Source organism: Toxotes jaculatrix, chromosome 11 (genome assembly GCF_017976425.1).
Source record: "Toxotes jaculatrix isolate fToxJac2 chromosome 11, fToxJac2.pri, whole genome shotgun sequence".
In the NCBI taxonomy this organism is placed as follows: Eukaryota; Metazoa; Chordata; class Actinopteri; family Toxotidae; genus Toxotes; species Toxotes jaculatrix.
In genome coordinates this window covers 20,590,071-20,609,033 of record NC_054404.1, presented here as the reverse complement: position 1 = coordinate 20,609,033, position 18,963 = coordinate 20,590,071, and the positions used below count along the sequence as shown (strand labels likewise).

Below are 18,963 nucleotides of genomic sequence, written 5' to 3'. Positions count from 1 at the left end.
TCACCACTGTGATTTTACATCAGTGATATGCTGTTTTATATCTTATCAGCATAAGTGTGATTAAAAAAGACCCCGTGTTCTACACATTAAGTTATATGAGATGGTACTCAGTTTTATAAGAAAAATGTGTTTTCAATGCCTATACTTAGTTTAATGCAGCATGGATGCATTAAGATGGAAGGAAAGCATTCAGTCGAACAAAGGCCCTGTTCAGACGTAGCATTAACTTGCTTCTCGAGTGACGCGATCACAAGTGGACAGCTTTAAGTCCGTCAGTTCACACCTGGCATTAGCATGTGTCTTCGCATGCGTTTCGAAGGACCTTTTGTGATCGGATCTCACTTCTCCACTTTATATGCAAATAAACATGTTCCTCAATCCTGTTTGCAAAGATCAAATGCATTGTTGTTTTTAACCGATGGGAGGCAGAGATACGCTTCCCATGCCCCATCCGCTGGAAAGCAAAAGAGAAAGAAGAGATCAAAACAACACAGACTGGGTCTATTCCTGAGCGTGTTCCAGGAAAACCAAATTGCCCAAAATGTGTGACGCACTCGTAATTTGTCTCTATGGGCTTTTCACAATTATCACCAGTGGTTGTGGACAAAGCTGACTTACGCAATTTGTACAACTTGTATTTGTTTGCAAATGGATCCATACATCTGCTTACACAGGGGACATCAGTTGAGTAGGCGGTCCTTCAGTGTGGCCTGGGACACATTTGTGTTCTTACTCTTAAAAGAATGTGGCCACATGCAGCACAGGCCACCTCCGAATGTGGGCTGGGGCGTGATGGGATCTCAGATCTCCTCAGTGCTTCTTGGGTGCAACCACACCTGTACTTAAGAGAGGTCCACTGTCCATGGATCACACGAGACACATGTTAATGCCAGGTCTCAACAGAGCCAAAGTCAAATGAGATGTTTTTGGAGCTGTACAGCTTCCTTCCCTGTGCTGCTCTGTGGCAGATCAGCTCTAACCCTCTCCATGTCTCTACCACTCTGAAATGCTGTTTGAGTGCAGTAAGGGTCACGACCCCTTTTGGAGGGATGTGTTAGGCTTGCATCGGTGTGTATCCATCTCTGCCCCCTCTCCCCTCCACACAGCTCCTTTCTTATGCACCTTGGCCCCCTATTCACATCCAGAGTGAATACACACACACACACACAAACCAATTTGTTAGGCCAAATGAATCTGATTGATTCACCCCGTTTAAAGGGGTGTGGTGGCAATGCAGGGGGGCCTTTTAGACTTCCCCTCAGGAAGTTAGAGCTGTGGGCTATGGTATAAACCACACACACACACACACACACCTAGACATTTTCCCTCTAGCTTAATGAGGGTTCCTCAAACATACTGACCATTTAATGGGGACAACAGAAAAGACTGATGATGTCATCTGTGAGAAACGTGCCATTAAAGGGGGCAGCACTGCTTCATATAAACCCGTCCTGCTCAGTGGTCAACCTGTCTGATTTAACAGTGACCTGTGTGTTAGCGGCAGAGAGAGCTGTGATATCACCAATAAACAAATGGGTTGCAACCTTGGTGCAGGATGTAACTCACAGGCGGGAGGCCGTTTTAAGCCCTTTAATGACAATTAATGTCAACAGGACAATTAGTGCACATCCACTGAAGTGCTTAACTGTAGATGGGCTGGTGGTGGATCGATCGTCCATACTTATCCGAAGATTAATTCAGACACAGAGAGGCCGGCTCTCATTCTCACTGTCTGTCTCATTTTTTTGCTTTCCTCACTTTTCTCTCTCCATGTACAATCGATAGGAAAGGGTCAAAAAAGCTATGCAGATGAATAGATACTTTTACTGTCTTAAGGTGGTGAAATAATCACAAAATGTAACTACTTGTCTTTTTGATTTGTTGAAAACCAGGGGACAACCCTCAAGCACCCTTGAGGATCCCTAGGCCCCACTTTGAGAGTCACTGGTTCAGAAAGTACTCCAGTAGATTTCACCACAGCTGCACACTACACCACTTCTCTTCTTCTCTGTCTCTGGTCTATTGTGGGCGACTAGACTGTGGACAACCACTAGCCACTCCCCCGTCACCCATCCTCCCTTGTGGGTGGGTGGATGGGACAGAGGGTATGTTAGGATGTATCCGTGTGTACAGAAAAAGAGGTGGGTTTGGAAGGGGGTGGATTTGTTATTGTCACAGGGCAAATTCCAGGTGGCAAATTCCTGGCATGCTTGTGCGGCAGGATCAGTAACCAAAGGCCCGCGGCCGCCCCCCTTCTGCCCAGCCCGGGCAACCCCATTAATTGTGTCCGACAGAGGGAATTGGTTTCAATTGACCCCCATTCAGCGGCCCTTTGACTGGCAGACAAAGGACACAGCCACGTGGAGACTAATGCTAGGGCTGAGCAGCCTGGAGGTGGTCCAGTCCCCACCAACCTCCTCTTTCCTCTCCCATGGGTCTGATCATGCTTTGGCTTGATCACGCTTTGCATCGGTGCTGATAAAACAGGAAACCGCAAAGCGAAGTTTTTGTCTGGAGAATCACATACTTCACAGTCCACTTGCGGATGTGCTGCCTGTGATTTCTTTTAATCCCTTACGGGGGGCTTGTGTTCAAGCCGCATTCAGTAGCGATTAACTGACTAAAGATGCGGCGTATTTTGTCCCAGACCTGTTGCATCAAAATTAGATCTTGACTCTTAACAAGTGAGACCTGATTCTGGAGTTTTCAGAAAGGGCCCAGAGACCTCTGTAAGATCTTTGGCTTAACAAAGGTCATCTGTGTGCTGAATGTGAACAGCTCGCATCTGACTTCAAAGGGATTGTTCTGAATTACACATCTTTTATTTACAAACCCCTTGAATCACACAGGAGACCAGAACATGGGCTCAACCCATTTTCCTACAAGGTTCTAGACACATTACTACAAAACTTCAGATACTGTCTTGTACAATTGAGTGAGTTAAACGGGTTGTCAACATTGCCATTTTGGAGAATCTGTAAATTCAATATGTACAGTCTGGTGTAACTACAGTTTCGGGCAATTGTTGTAATGAAATTTCAATCAGATAGTTGAGTTTGTTCTTAAAATTCATCCTCTGTTACAATAAATGAACTTCCAATATAATGCACCCCAAAACTCAATGCCTCAATTAAGATGAACAAGTTTCAATTTATTCTTGATCTCTCTTTCTCACCCACTTCCATTCTGTCTTATTTTCAGTCTCTTTTATGACTAGTCATGTAGTCTGTTACAGGAATCTTGTGTAAACATCGACGCGATTAAATACAAGTGCAAACCCTAACCAACTTTTATTGGTAAACAGTTAAACTGTCACTGCTGCTCTGAAGTTTGACACTGCGATATCTGGTTTGTAGTTGCTCCAGGAATCAGCATTAGCAATTATTTATTTTCATCATTCATTCATTATCATTTGGATACAGTTTGACCTCACACTCCCTCAGACTGAAGCAGTTTTTTCTGTTTTCAGAAGCATTTAATGAGCCTTGATTCTAGTTCATGTCTGAAGGTGAACTGTAACCAGTGTGATGGGGCTGACAGATTTACAGTAGACAATATTTCTGCAGGTACAGCTGATCAGAATCTCAGTGGCGTCAAGTAGGAGTAGGATGCCGAATCTTTTGGAGAAGGCAGTAATGGTCCTGTAATGAAAATCCTGCTGGATCAGGTGATTTTTTAAAAAAAGCCACTAATAACTACCCATATCTATCATGTTTGAAGTATAAATAAGGGTACTGTAGTTATCCTGTTGTAACCCCAAAAGATCTTATTATGGACACCATCTTCAAGCCAAAGCTGAGCCGTTGCCAGCTCCATTGTTTGGGTCTCAGTCATGAAGCCAGGTCAAATAACCCCTGTTGACCCTTTCACACCAACAGCAAACACAGTTTTTTCTTGTTTCCATGCTGTAGTTAGAAGGTGGTAGGTGCATGGTGGTGTGTGTGAGAGAGTGTGTGTGTGTCTCTTGAGGTGACCAGTGGCCGTGAATCAGCGGTGTCGATGACAGGCTCAGGGCTCCGTGCCTGGACTCCTAGTATATTTAAAATCCCTCCTAATTAAACTTAATAGAATGTAAATTTAATATCTGCAGAGATTGTGTGCTGCTGGCCGGCCTGCTCCAATTTAAGGATTGATAGAGGCCAACGGGAAGGTTAATTGCTGACTTGATCTACTGTCCCCGTGACATGGCGTGGGGCTGCTTTAATTGGGCCTGATCTTCTGCTACATGGACAGATTTCATTAGGATAGCTGGCCTCTCACTGACTGGAGAGCGGCTTGGATCAGCACCCCCTGTCTGCGTCTGCAGGAAGTGCAGAGGGCCGGACCAGGCATCAATCTTCCTTCCTTTGTCCTGTGTCCTTTCTCTCGCTTGAGCAGCATGAAATTAAAGGTGGGGCCCCAGTCTAGCCCCACTCCTAATGAATGCTGTAAAATGCTCGGTAATGACAGGCCAACATGACAGATCATTTGTTTTTTTACACTGTGGAGTCACTCACATGCCCATGACAGTGGAGATAGAAATATAAGCAAGCGATTTTTGGGAGACATGTTCAGGAAAAGTCTTGTAGCCTTCTTTTCTTTATTTATGCTCATTGCTGCATGTATGTACAGAATTTTATACATTACACATTAGGCTCTGTGCATGTTTGTAGATGCCAAACTTGAATTTTGGAAGAAATGTAATCGCTATGACCAAGTCTGGCAAAGTGTTCAAGAGAATCAAAGAAGGATTTAATTGACTTTCTATCAAGGAGCACTGTAATTTTCTTTAATTTTTTTTTTGTTGTTGTTGTTTTTAGATTTGTTTGCTATAGATCTCACACTTTAAACGACCGTAGAAAACAAAACATGTTGTCAGTTCATCAAATAGTTGACAGCCATTGTCCTGGCTGCTGAACCTAGTCTGGGTAAATAATTTGCACCAGTAAAGGCTAAACAATTTTCTCTTTTTAGTCTGACTTTGACTAGCATGTGTGTATCTGGCTAGCTATAAATCAAAAGGCGGCCAGTGTAATTAAGTGTACACTACATTAGTCAGGCTAATTAATTTTGGGAGCCATCCATCCATTAACCAGTGGGCCAGCACTGATTGGGCCTCTGTTCTGTGGAACCCCTGACACTAGGGACTGCGACCCTCCTTGGCTGCCCTCAGCTTCCCAGATACACTCATGCATTTACACCCGGAGTCACGGATGTATACACACACATACACACACCAACTCTCATGTAGTTAATCAGATTTCGAGCAAAAAGGGAAGTTTATTAAATAAAACTTGACACACACTTTTATGCCATAGTTTTTCACAACAGTGTTAATAATGTTCTCTTCTCCTTCTTTAATTAATGTATTCTCAAACATAGAGCATTAGCAAGACTCAGCTCTCTGGGAGGAGGCATTAGGGGGGTTGTATTTGACTATTTTATTGCTACACCAAATTGTATTTACAAATCCTCTTCATGGTTTGTTGAGGCCTACTAAATCAATATTCTTTTCTGAGTAAGACAATCCACCTGACACTGTCTTAATTGTCCTGATGCAGTAAACCCCTCCCATTTACTGCACCATGCATGTTAAAACAGAGTTATTAACACCTACTGTTTGACCCACACCTGTTTATGGCCTCACAGGTGAAGCCTGTGATGGAGATGTTTCTCTACAATACAATAAAAGCATATTATCTGGCTAGAAGAGTCCAATCTATCACAATGAGGGCCCATTATATCACAGATAACCCATCTGGATATAGAGGGAGACTATTCCCTGTAGACAACAGCGTCTGTTCTCTCTCTCTCCTCTCTGTGTTTGCTTTCGATGCTAATGAATACAGCACTGAAGACACAGAGGAAAAAAGAGTTCAGCTATGAGGGCGTAACTTGAACGATGCAGCTTTGATGGGAGCGCTGTCCATATAATTAAAACGCTGGCAAATGAAGAACAAGCAATGGCTTCTGTTGGTCCTGCTCATTAACAACAGGCCGTTTGAGCCCGGCGCCAGCCATGCTATTGCCACTGTGTACTTGGAGGGGGGGCACTGTGACTGGCAGCTGGGAACACCATGCCAACGGTGGGATGGCGTGACAAACCAAGCCAAGGATGAGCGCAGAGCCTGGCACCAACAGGGCCTGGGTCGGGGGGGTCGGTTGCCTTGTAGGCCCCTGGGATTGGGCCCGGTCAGGGATGTAGCCTGAGTTACTCCCCGGTCTTTAGCCACTGCTGTCTTCTCCAGCTGGAGCCAAAGTTGAGATGTCTCTTTTTACTCCAGACTTGCTGCACTCCTTCTGCTCTGTCATTCCTTCTCTCAGAATAGTTTTATGGTTGTTTATAGAAGTTTGACACTAGAGGAAATAGGATGCACTTGTATCAGGGTAATTTGTTTTTGTTTGTTTTGTATAACAGAGTTCTGCTGAAAGCCAAGTCGGTAATTTGCAAAATGCTGTCAAATATAAAAGTACTTGCATACAACTTAGTTGCTCAAAATGCTCCTAAATACACCCTGATTCTCCCAAAAGTATTTCCTCACTCATTCTTTCAGTTACTTATCTTCTCTTTTACTCTGAGCTGTCATCTTTCTTCTCTCTTTCACCCCATAAACAGTCTTTCTTCTCTGTTTTGTCCTGTGTGGTCTTTAACATCCTGTCTAGCCATTTCCTCTTTATCTGAAAATATCCTCTAGCATTCCTCAGCATATGTCATCAAATCAGAGCCACAGCTAATAATTATTATTAATTAAGCTGCTAATTATTTTCTAGATTTATTGATTTATTATTTTGTTTGTAAAATGCCTGTCTTTACTTTTCTTGTTGAACCAGCAGTGTGAAACCCGAAGGTACTCAGTTTAGTATTATAGAAAATTAAGAAAACAAGCAAATATTCACATTTCAGAATTACAGTTTGTCATTTTTGTTTAAGAAATGACTTGAAAGATTAATCATAACATTTTTGAAAAGCACATTATATATTAGAATGTTACAAACATATGGACGCTGAGCCAGTAAAAGCAACATTTATAAGATGATGAATGTCCCTGAGCCTTCTATCAGTGTAAGGATTTCAGACACATGTTGCAGCTATTAATAATGCTTTTTTTTTTTATACAGCTTATTCAAAATAATAGAGATTAGTCTCTGTGGTTGCCAAGATTATGCAAACAACATATTTTTTTCCATGCCGGGTTAGCCCAGTTGGTAGAGCACAAGACTTAATCTCTCGGGGTCGTGGGTTTGAGCCCCACTTCGGGTGGCACCGCCTCCCATGGGCCTACCACCCGTGGGAGGTTCTGTAGGACTTCGGTGCATTGTGAACCGGGTGGCACTCGCCCCCCGCGACCGGGCCCAGACCCAGATAAGCGGCAGATGATGACATGAAATGACATATTTTTTTCCAAATCTAATTACTGAATAATCCCATCGGTCTGTGAATTCAAGTGATCTCAATACCGACTCTGTGTCATTTTTGCTTAATCCATCACTTTTTCTGAACAATGTAATCTCTCTATAAATCATTAATAATCACATTTGACTTCCAGCTCAGGCTTTCTTTATCTCTTTCTTTATTGATGGTTTGTCTTGTTTTCTGTAACTTGAAATGGACCCTGCCTTTGAAATCACAAGGAGGAACAGCAGCAGCTAACAGTGATGCTATTATTTAGTCCAGATGAAATGTGGCATAAACTGTGAAGGATAGGGATCTCTTTGTGCCTGGCACATAGTGTCCAACTTGTATGATGTCAGTCTATTTTTGACTAATGCAGTCCTCAGCCTTTGTAAAGCACAGCACAATAATTGTTTTTTTTCTCTCTCTGAAGGATAGAGTGCCTGCCAAGATAACACATGTTGTCTCTGGGGGTTGTGCACAAACATGCGCGCACACCGACTCCGTAGCCATTTCCCACATTATATTCATTATAGTTTGTTCTAATGCATATGCAAAATAGCAGCCTCTATAAGAATGGCTGCACATGGCTGAGTTCACCACCCACTCAACAAGTCAGTCACAGTTCTTATTCAAATCAGGTGATAGCTTTAACTCATGGTGTTTGTTTGCCACGGCTCATCTCTTTACAGAATTAAAGAGTATGAGTTGTTGTTGTTAAGGAAGCCAGAAGAAGTGCTAGTATTTATTTAAACAACATGGCCTACAGGTCTCCCTGTGTGAATCTTTACTGTCAGCAGCAGAGTGATGTTCCTACAGAATGGCTCATTGTAACACAGCTGTAAACTCAGTGTTGGCACCATGGGCTTTTAAACAACTCTGCAACCTGACATTAAAAGTCACTGGGCTCCATTCACACACAAATATCCCATCATATTTAAGAGGGCCCATTAAGGGCCACATTGAGAATTCATGGGCCTTTCTCTCAGTCCCCCTCGTGTGATTTATCTGTGACGGCCATATTGCCGGGCTCTTTCAGAAGGAGTGGCTCCAGTTTTTGTCTTAGAGGAGGCCCAAAACAATGCATTTCAGGCCCATTTCTCCTGCAGGGCCTCCTCTTTCAGGGGGCAGAGAGAGCCGGGGCTGGCCTAACATCTGTTTGTGTCCAGAGCCAGGCGGGACCGGAGCACAGTGTGCCTCGGTGGCCCCCTTCTCCTCTCCCTGGGGGTCTTTGTTCCCGATTTCATGCTATCAGAGTGGCAGCATGTTTTCCTGCGCAGAGCTGTCAGGGGCATAAAAGGCCCTGAGTGGGGTCACATCAAGAGGGATGGGCATGAAAAATTGGTAAAATGTATCACAAAGCCCACCCACTAGATGGTTGCCTAGCGCCCTGTGGTGGGGTGTCAAGACCCCCCTCCCCCCCATACCTTCCTCTTTCCCCTTTCCTTGGCTGAATTACACCTCGCTCTCTCACCCTGGTGGACAAGCACATCATTTAGATGAAATGGTGCAAACAAATTAAAGGGTGGTGCTCCAAATGAATCAATGTTCTTTGTGTGTGAGGAGGGTTTTGTGCTTCACTGGGGTCTTCTCCTCCAGTGCACACTGGGAGGAAGATAGCTGGTCACCTGGATGAAAAAGCCATCAATTGCCCTGGTAGCTCAACTGTTGCTACAGAGAAGAAAAAAAAAAATCTCGTCTTTTCTATTTTTCTTGAAAGAAAAAAAAAACCAGTGAAATCAGTGTTAATGGATTAAATCTTGGTCTAATTAAGTTGACAACGTTCAACATTTGAAACAGCCTCTGTTATACATATGTAGTACAGTGCTAACCATGCTGCAGCCCTCTTGAACAGGTACAGAATTAGACTTTCATTAATTGTTTGGTCCTGATCTTTATCGAATACCAGAGTAATGAACTCAACAGACTACATTCCTATTGGACCGTCACTAATCACCAGTCACTGATTGGGCCTTCGATATTCTGTAATTGACTCAGCAACAACAAATTACCTCACTGTCTGTTTCCTTTAATTGATTCCCAGCTAGAGCTACGATGGAACAGGTAAATTAAATGAGAGTGCAGTGATTTCAGGTGCTCCACTTTTGGCTACGTTTAAATGTGCCACAATTATTGCTTCACGGTGGGATGTGATTTTGTTTCTTCATTAACAGGATAAATGTTTCTTTTAAGTCTGAAGCTTTAAAAAGAAAGCGTGAAAGGCTGTACCACTGCTGCTGCTCCTTCGGATCACAAAGCTCCCTTTTCAAAACATAACAACTGCAGCTAACAACATTCAAATGAATGCCGCATTAAGATGGCTATTGAGCAATTTAAGCATGCATGGCCTTATTGAGAGGTTAAGAGAAGCTGGTACGTTAAACAGTCTTGAGGACATCTGCCACGGTTGGTTTCAAAGTGCTGACTTAAAGTGGCAGGGGAGGTTTCTCAGATTAAATCTCTCATTAGGTTTTCTTTGTACAGGTGGCAGTAATGTGTCAAGAGCCCAGCCTGAGACAATGTCCTCCTCTTACTGGGACTAATATGCCTCTGGAGAACCCACCCTCCTTTTACTGCCACTACTTTACACAGAGACACAGTCACAATGAAGCATCTGGTGGCCTTTTCCTGCGTAGAAGGCTTTTCCATAGCCATTGTGTCTGCTAGTGTGTGTGTGTGTGTGTGTGTATGTGTGTGTGTGTATGTGTGTATGTGTGTGAGAGAGAGAGAAAGAGACAGATAGGAGGCTTAGTTCATTTCTGTGGCTTAAGTCTTTGAGTGCAAGTTACTGAGTGTTTCTCTTAGTATGAATCTTTACCTAAAATGTTTGAGGATCATTTCCGAGTAGTTGCTCCCAGCTGAGACTGCTAGCTTGGGTGGGTGGGCAAGTGTGTGTGTGTGTGTGTGTGTGTGTGTGTGTGTGTGTGTGTATGTGTGTGTGTGTGTGTGTGTGTGTGTGTGTAACCCCCCAGTAGTGGGAGGTCACCAGGGTCAAAGTGATGAATTTTTATAGGCCTGTTCCCTGTGTTTCAGCCCTGTCCCTTTCTCTGTGCGCTGCACTGCCTCTCAAAGACAACCATGCAGGGCAATTTGTCCTGCGGGGCCCTGCAGAATGGGCCAGCAGAGAAGTTAAATACCAGGGGGGAACACACACACACACACACACACACACACACACACACACACACACACTCGCACAAAACATACACATACATTCATTTTCTCTCTCGCACGCACACACCCCTCCGTCCTGTTGTCCTGAATGATTTGTGGCCTGTCCATTATCCATTCCGAGGGGACAAATGCTTTTGGCCAGTTTGTGAAGGTAAAGCCAGAATGGCAGCCCTCAATGCGCGCCATTGTTTTTAGAGAAGTTTCCCAGATGTTATAATGCACAAGATAAATAGGGCACATTATCACTACCTCGCACACCCTCTTACCTCTCCAAGCAAGTTTTTTGGCGAGGGCGTGGCAGGTTAGGAGACCTCCTACGACGCACACACAGCCAAAAACTCTCAGCGTCAGCTCTCAGGCAGCTCAGTGAGTTCATGGGAAGGGGTGAGAGTTTGTGTGTGTGTTACTTGCTGCTAGGGGTGACACAGGCCAGGTTTACAAGGGTCAAGCATTGACCAGCAGGTCACGCACAGGCTAACTTTGTGGGTGATAATGTGTCCACTCTCACCTCTCCTCCACGTTGACTCGCCAGCCTGCTGTGTGTGTCAGTGATGAATCCACCGTGTTTGGAGGCATTAAATTAGTCGGCCGCAGGGAGAGTGGAGTGGACAACTCTGGCTTGTGTCCAGTCAGATCGGGTGGGGAGGGTCACAGCTGATTTACTGGCTTTCCGGTGTAATAGCTGGCAGGAAAGCAGGAGGCCAAATTTGTTGTTGCCTACTTTGGATGCCCCCTACTACCCTGCCCGGGCAGATGTCGCAATCATGCATGCGAGATGGGCGTGATGAACGGTGGCGAGCGGAAGAAAAGTGATCGGAGTGCTAAGCAATTCATGCTGAACCTGCCAGCCCTGCTGGCACACCTTAACTCAGCTGGCAGCCCCGCTTTGCGTGGCAACGAGAGAATAATGGCACATTCTGACAATGCCGCTGCCCCTGCCGACACAAAGGGGAGCCCCTGTCCCCTGCCTGTGGTAATGAAGAATGAATAGTTAGCTCATTGTGTACTCATCCTCAGTCTCTCTCGCTCTGCGCACAGTCTCATACTCTCTCTACCTAATTGAAGTTTAATTGCTGAGTTCTAAATGCTCTCAGTGGATTATTATATTGGTGGAATGACTGTTTAGTGAATAGTGTGAATCATTGCATGGGAGTGGGATGAGGGCGGGAGGAATAAATGTATGAACCCCAGAGTAGTTGGGATGGAATGGGCATTGACTGGTACCCTGTCATGTTACAAGTATCTGCTACTTGCTCACACTTAGCGGACTGTGATTCTGATTGTATTAACAATACTAAGTCAACTGACATCTGCTAACCAGACTACCATGTCTTCATCAGAGTCAGTATGGACAAATTCATAAAGCAAATAAACACTGTACACAGTCAACCAAGAACAGGTCGTTAGATATAAAGTTAAACAGGATCTCAACTCTGTGTCATGGTTTGAACGGTTTGATTTGTCAGAGCCAATGTCCAAGTGTGAAGATTACTATATAGAGCTCCATTGTTGGAACTAAAAACTATTAAAAACACATGAGTGAGCTTCACTGTTGTGCTGGGTGTTGTGCAATGTTCCTTCATTACCATGAACACAGACATTATAGTCTATTTTTGACTCAATCCCATGTACACCATCCTGTGGCCGCAAATACTAACCTACCAAATATGTATTAATCCACAGCTAAAAATAGTTCCCAACAAGTACACCATTTACTCCTGTTTGGGTAACATTTGCCAAGAACTACAGTGCCCAGCTGTTTTATGAAATTAGTTTGCCCTTTATGAAAATGAAATTATCTATTTGTGACCTGTTTTTAAAGATTTACATGTTCAGTAGAAACTACAGGGCCAGAGATGGACCAGCATATTGTTTTTTCTTTCGTTGTTGTTGTTTTTTTTCCTGTGGGATTTTTTGACAATGAGCAAAATATGGAATAGCCTCCTTTTTCATCCAGCTTTGTATTGGGCTAACAATGAAGCCACTGCTAACCTGGTTAAGTTTTACTGGTTTTGATAAATACATTTATATTTTGCTTGTTAAACCTTTGCAGTGCAATTCTAATTTAACATTGTTTTCTTTGGGTTTCTTTTCTAACTGCTGACTTGTGAAACACCCCTGTGTTTGATATGCATTGTCAGGAATGCCGTGGTGCTGTGTGTGGGTTTCTTGGTGTTTAAGTTGGGCACAGTGGATCGCCTCCATCTGTTGGCAGGACCAGAGACAGAAGGCTTGAATGTGTGTGTGTCTTTGCCCTTTGAAGTGGGACAGATTGCTTTAACCTTTCTTCTAAGGAGAGCAGCTGGAATAGAGAGCTCTTTTAAACAGCCGCTTCCTCCTTCGACAGTCATGAGATTATCCTCCATTGATGCACAAAGCCAGCGCCTTCCTCGGCAACCCCTCATCCCAGCCCCCAGCCTCTGGCCCTCTACAAACACTAAGTGTTGACCTGTGACCCATAATGCAGGGATGTATTACCAAGTCACTCTGCAGAATCAGTTAAGGAGACCAGAGGAGTGAAGACATCCCTACTGTCTCCTAAACCATTGCTGCTTTTTCTAACAGCTGCCTGTTAATATTTTCCCATTGCCTGTCCCCATCCCCTCTCCCTTCCTCAGACTAATTGGCATGTATCAAATAAGTAGCTAATTGCAGCCAAATGAATTATGGTAATATCATTTAGGGTGGTCAGTGAGAGCGTGTCTGCATATAATGTGCTTAGGAGGCAGAAACTTTGAAGGGAGAGATCTGTTCAGAGATTCTGCACAAGCACCTGGGCTCTGCTGGCAGTAGGAAGGAGACATCACTACACTGATATAGCCTTAAGTGACAGCATGGGGTTCTCATTTTCCCCATCTCAGTGTTTGGTGGACAGAGCTTATGACAGATGCAGGGATGAGCAAGGACTGAGGCTGTGTGTGTGTTGGAAGAGGCGGATGTTTTTCAAAGAGGACGACAGGAGGATAGCTGTGATCAATCGGGTGCAATCAGCCACCGCCATCTGCACTGACACACTGATTGGTCAATCAGTGAACTTATGATTGGATCAATCAGTCACATGTCAGCATCTAGTAGTATGCAAAGGGTGCAGTCCAGGATACCTGAAGGACTGGCTGCACTAGAAGGATGTGCAGAACTCTGCAACTCGAGTTGTTTTCAGCATTCGTGTTGCTCTTGCAATAGGGCGACTATAAAATCTGCAGATGGAATCATTAGTTTCTTTGAAGCTAAAACAGTTTAATTCACGCAGGAATCCAGAGTGCAATCGTTCTGGGAAAAGACATTTTTCCTTCCAGAAAAGGCAGCATCAGCTAATTGTCTTTTTTTCCTAACTGAACCTTCCATGCAGTGCCACTCTTGGCACAAGGTATAGGCGCACACAAATACCACTCAGCCCACTCCTCTCTAAGGAGAATCCAACATGTATCGTCTTCTCTCTTTTCACATTGACACGCATTTGCATGCACTTCTCTATGTAGGTGTACCACTGCCTAAGAAGAGCATATTCATGTTTAAGGAGAGCCCTTTTTTTGATCCAAGCTTCGCTTACTGGATAATCAAAATCATTTGAACATGAATAGAAGGGCTATTTCGGTGCTTTAAATATTGATGCTTTTTGTGCCAGTAAGCAGTGTGAGCTTCTGGCTTCAGTAGTAGCAGTGAGGTGGCCAGGGATTTCTGCTTGACTGACTTTTGGATTTGCAGCACGGACGACAGAAGGGGGCTCGCTTGGAAGAGCTACAAGAGCCCGATGCTCGTAGAATCCGGAAACATTAAAGCCTATTTGAGAAACATATTTTTTAAAAATGTCAAACTCACAAGCTTTGCTAGACCTTCTGCAAAGGTTGGAGCTTTTGATACTTATATCTAAGATTAACAAGAAAAAAAAGTAGTGAACATGAAGTTTACCACATGACCACATTTGGTACTCATCAGTGAAAAAAATGACTTTCTGTGGTTGTCTTTGCTAGCTGTGGCTACAATGACTTTTTGACAGGGAAAGTATCTCTTGCCCTTCTCACTAGCTCCTTCTTTGGCCTATTCATTGCACAAAGCTGCTTAAGCGCACTTAAGCGCATTAGCATTTGGCTGCCAGGGGACCATATTGACCCTGCATTTGGATGGCCTAAATGAGTGAAAGATGGAGCGATTTGTTAGGGCTTTAGAAAGTTGCTTTTGGGGAGGGGGGTGAGCATGAAGGAATGGGGTTGAGGCAGTCGGGGGGGAGAGACTGCAGAGAGTTGTTCCACTTTCTCTCAGGGCATGGTGTTTGTTCTAATCTGGTGTGCGGTTTCTTCGTGGCCGAAGCAGGACTGATTTGTGACATTTCAGTCTAAAGGGCCTTTTTCTGCTCGCTATATTGGCTTGACCCGATTATCTAATCTGTGCTTTGAATTTCAATCAGGTCACCAAGTCTCTGCCGTGTGGTATGGGAACCACTGGCTGAGGGATTACCTCATTCAACTGTCTTCAAACACAGATGGTCGAATGTTTAACTAATTGTTAAAAGAGTCTACAAAGGGGAATTTAACCATGCACACAGTCCATGGGGTCAGTACATACACCCAGATAAAGAGAAGGGACAGTGAGGTGGTAGTTTGTGGGATGGTTCTTTAAAAATCATTCAAATGCAGTGTAGTGTCTTGAATGGGGCTGGGTACAAGGGCTGCAGCTCTTAAACCACAGCAAACTACAGCACAGTGTGTGAGTGTGTATGTATGTGATGGTGTGTGGGGGGGGTAGCTGTACTTAAGTTACCTATGAATGTCTTGATAACATAAAAACATAAATATAAATTCATAAATGCTCTCCGTTTTAGTATCGTTCTTTTTCTTTATTCTAATGAACACCCAGCTGGCACCACACTTCACACTCTTTTCCTCCGTCTTCACGATCACTCATTCTCTTCCTCTCTCGCCTCCAGAGTCTCTGCCCCACTGCCACCATGCAGACAGTCAGAGCCGCCGACACCAATGAAGTCGACAAGCTAATATTCCGAGAAAGTGATAATGACCGAAAGGTAAGCTGTACTGCATTAATGCCGCCTGTCACCATTCTCTCTTGTCAAAACCGTATTAAAACGAGCAGACATTTATAAACTTAATCTGAATAATATTCTCATACTAACACCTTTTTAAATTCAAATAAAAATAAATAAATTTCTTTCGTCTCAAAAGAAAATTTACCTGCCCATCTTAGTAAAATAGGGAGCTGCTCATCTAGTTGGTGAACTACTGTAGCTGTAGTGCTAACAGCTAACACCATAGCAAGCTGGGAACAATCGATCCCTATACCTTAAGTTAACAGGTTGTGTTAACATGTGATGTGAAGTAGTATGAAGTCTCAGTGAGACACAGTGCTCAGTGCTGTCTGCCTCTACTGCTGCTGCTGCTGTTCATTAGTGCTCTAATTACAAATTGCAGCAACACATTAGTATTGGTATTAATCAGAGCTACATTTCTCTCTCCTCTGTTTCAGGTTGTTCTTCAGCTTGAAAAGAAGCTTTTTAGTTATGTCAACCAGGACGTTTTCCGGGAAAACAATGGGACCTCAGTAAGTCACCCTGTGCTTCCTAACCCTTTTTATATTCATCTACTCTTTTATCTTTGCTCTTGTTTTTATTTAATTTAATTATTATTTAACTGACTTTATATATATATTTATATCTTTTTTCGCTGCATAGTCACAATGGCTGCCATTTACTAAATTTCAAACTGATTGTCTGTGAAAGAACACAAGAGAATTAAATTCAAAAGATTCATGGCAGCTACAAAATTCAATTTGAGGGTAGTGTAAAGGTACATATACAAACAAGTCATTTGCAGCTGCTGAGCTGTGTGTCATGCAGATGCCTTAGCTGATGTCCTCACATCACTTTGGCTCAACACACAGTCTCTTTGTCCCAACTGAGAAGCCAAACATCTTTGGAATAACTTTTAAATGAGACTGAGAGTAGATAAGGTGAGTATTAAGTGTCTTCACAAGAGAAACACCCAGTACACACTTCTGCTTTTATGTGGCTATATATTACATTAAATAGCTGAAAGTTGGACACACACACACACACACACACACACATATACACATCAACAGAATGGCCCGTGAAGCCATTGGTCTCAGCAGACTGGAAGCACAGAGTTTATTTACACTTCTGGCTACATCATGTAAAAACATAATATCAGTTCTGGGGGATTATTCAGTATTATTATTTATGAAATTTCACTGGAAGAATAAAATGATGATTCTCTAATATTCAAGAAAGTTTTCATTCCAAGGAAATTCTTTATTGGAGCAAAATTAATGATTGAAGTTGTGGTTCTCCAGGTTTGCTAACACAATCACGATATCTATCAATATGGGAAAAATATTCTTGATTTCTAAGTCACGGTCAGGTGTATTAACGTACAGCATGATGTCACGTCGACTTAATTACTGTTTGTATGTGATATGATGTGTTTCTGCAAAGAGTTTGTATCATGTATATGATATGATATGTTTATTTTTGTCTGTTTGCATGCCCATGAATCAGATGAATATTTGAATATTCTAAAAAGGCCAAACTGATGGTCAGATGATTTGGCTCTTAATGCATCAGGACAGCATAGTTGGTGTCAAGTAAGTTTTCAGTCTCAGAAAAGTGTATAAAAGACCCTTCAGTTACTTTGCTATGGTTGTCTAAACTTTTTTGCTTTTATCTCAGTTCATTTGGTTCCTGAGCAGGCTAAAACACATAATATGTTAAATGTTTACTTATCTGTGTATATTTGCTGAGCACAGATGCTCTTTTTCAGTAAGACTCTGCTTTATATTTGTGGACTGAATGCAGCCCTTGTGGTCACGGCACATCTAGGCACATCTCCCTTAAGTTTCTTGAACTATAGAGGTGCATGTTTCTCATACTTTTAGATAATATTTCATATTTATTGCTCTTCACGGTAGCTACATGATGCTCCCCCAAAATGAACCCTGACTTACCCTGCTTTGATATCAAATATAATTGATATCTTTGGACACTGTCTTCTGATCTTGAACCTTTAAAATAAAGTGGGTTGGGAGTTCTGTGGGTTTAGTAATACTTGGTGACACTTGTATGAACAGTTCAGTCTGCTTGAGCCACTGATGGGAGATGTGGTCTTTTTTTTTAAGAAAAATAATCAACGTTTTCCAGATAAATATTATTCTGTAAATATTATTCTGTCAGTGTGTTTCCCCTGTAAAAGCATTTTAACAAGCCGCCACCAAAACAGCAGGCACTGACATTATTCAACTGATTAACCAAAGATGGAGTTTGGAAGACACAGATGCTGCCAGGTATTGACTCTGCACATTGTGCTGTAAGACATTATTGAATTTGATCAGCAGAAATATATAGGAACCCTGAATGTGTAACAGTAGCTGTAGGAGGCTGAGGTGCCCCCTCATTTCCTCCTCCCTTCCTCCCCCTCCTCCTCCCCACCAAGCCAGACAAGATGGATGACATAATGGGGGCATCAGAGATAATCTGATGGTCATGGTCTAGTTAAACACACCATGTTATGATCCTTATAAAACAAACTACCTTTCCAAATGGATAAATGTTCCTCCTCACACTCCTCCACTGGGGAAGGGGGAAAAAATCCATTGCATCCTTCATCAACTGTAAGACTTGTACCAGCTTGACAGAAATTTAATTCGAGGCAGCTCTTGAAAATAATTATTGTATTTTGAGAGGAGTAATCATTGGCCGGGACATGATTGAATGTGTCCATGCCTATTGACTTTTGCTATGATTAATAGGTTTGTTTAGTCGATATTCCCATCGAAATTGTATAATTAATTATCCCCAGCGCTGTCACAGCGGGACGATGGAGAGCTCTGATGAGTATTTGGGAAGATTAAATTTTCCGGGTGCTCGTGGCGTCAAGGGGCACCGCGGGGCCTTGCTCTGGTGGAGAGACGGGAGCAGCGTGATTGTGTGTTTTTGTGTGCGGGTGTGCACGCGCATGCGTACTGTGCACGTCTGTGTGGTGCATCAGTTTCTTCCTCTCCAGGAGCACACACCCGCAGGGCCGTCCCCATTGATTTTGTTTCAGTATCTCTTTATTGTAACTTTATCAGTGTGGTGTCGGCAGATGGGGGACCAGGGGAGGAGGGTGTGTTTGTGTACTAGCTGTAGTAAGTGATGAACCTTTCTGTCTGGCCTGCCTCTCCTTGTCATGCTAGCAGCGTAGCCCTCTGCATTACTCAAAAGCCCAGAGACGTTTTAAACATGAGAGGGACATAAAGAAATAAAGAACAAATGCTGCTTCAGTCCAAAGTTCTTTCATATTTTAGCCATCAAAGCTCTTAAGTGGTAATACAGAAGCCATGCTGAATGAAATCTGACCTTAAAGGATTTATATAAACTGATGCTGCATTGGGCTATGTCTTTTAGTTTA

At 43.2% G+C, this 18,963-nt stretch overlaps 1 protein-coding gene across 1 annotated transcript in view; it reads left to right on the top strand.

The window, feature by feature from the left end:
• The window catches only part of LOC121189823 (inositol polyphosphate-5-phosphatase A), a 140,613-nt gene that overhangs the window by 99,613 nt on the left and 22,037 nt on the right, over window positions 1–18,963 (top strand). Inside the window, exons 10-11 of the mRNA XM_041050290.1 lie at window positions 15,471–15,566; window positions 16,025–16,099. Of these exons, the coding sequence (XP_040906224.1) occupies window positions 15,471–15,566; window positions 16,025–16,099 (171 nt within the window). The remainder of the gene's footprint in view (window positions 1–15,470; window positions 15,567–16,024; window positions 16,100–18,963) is intronic.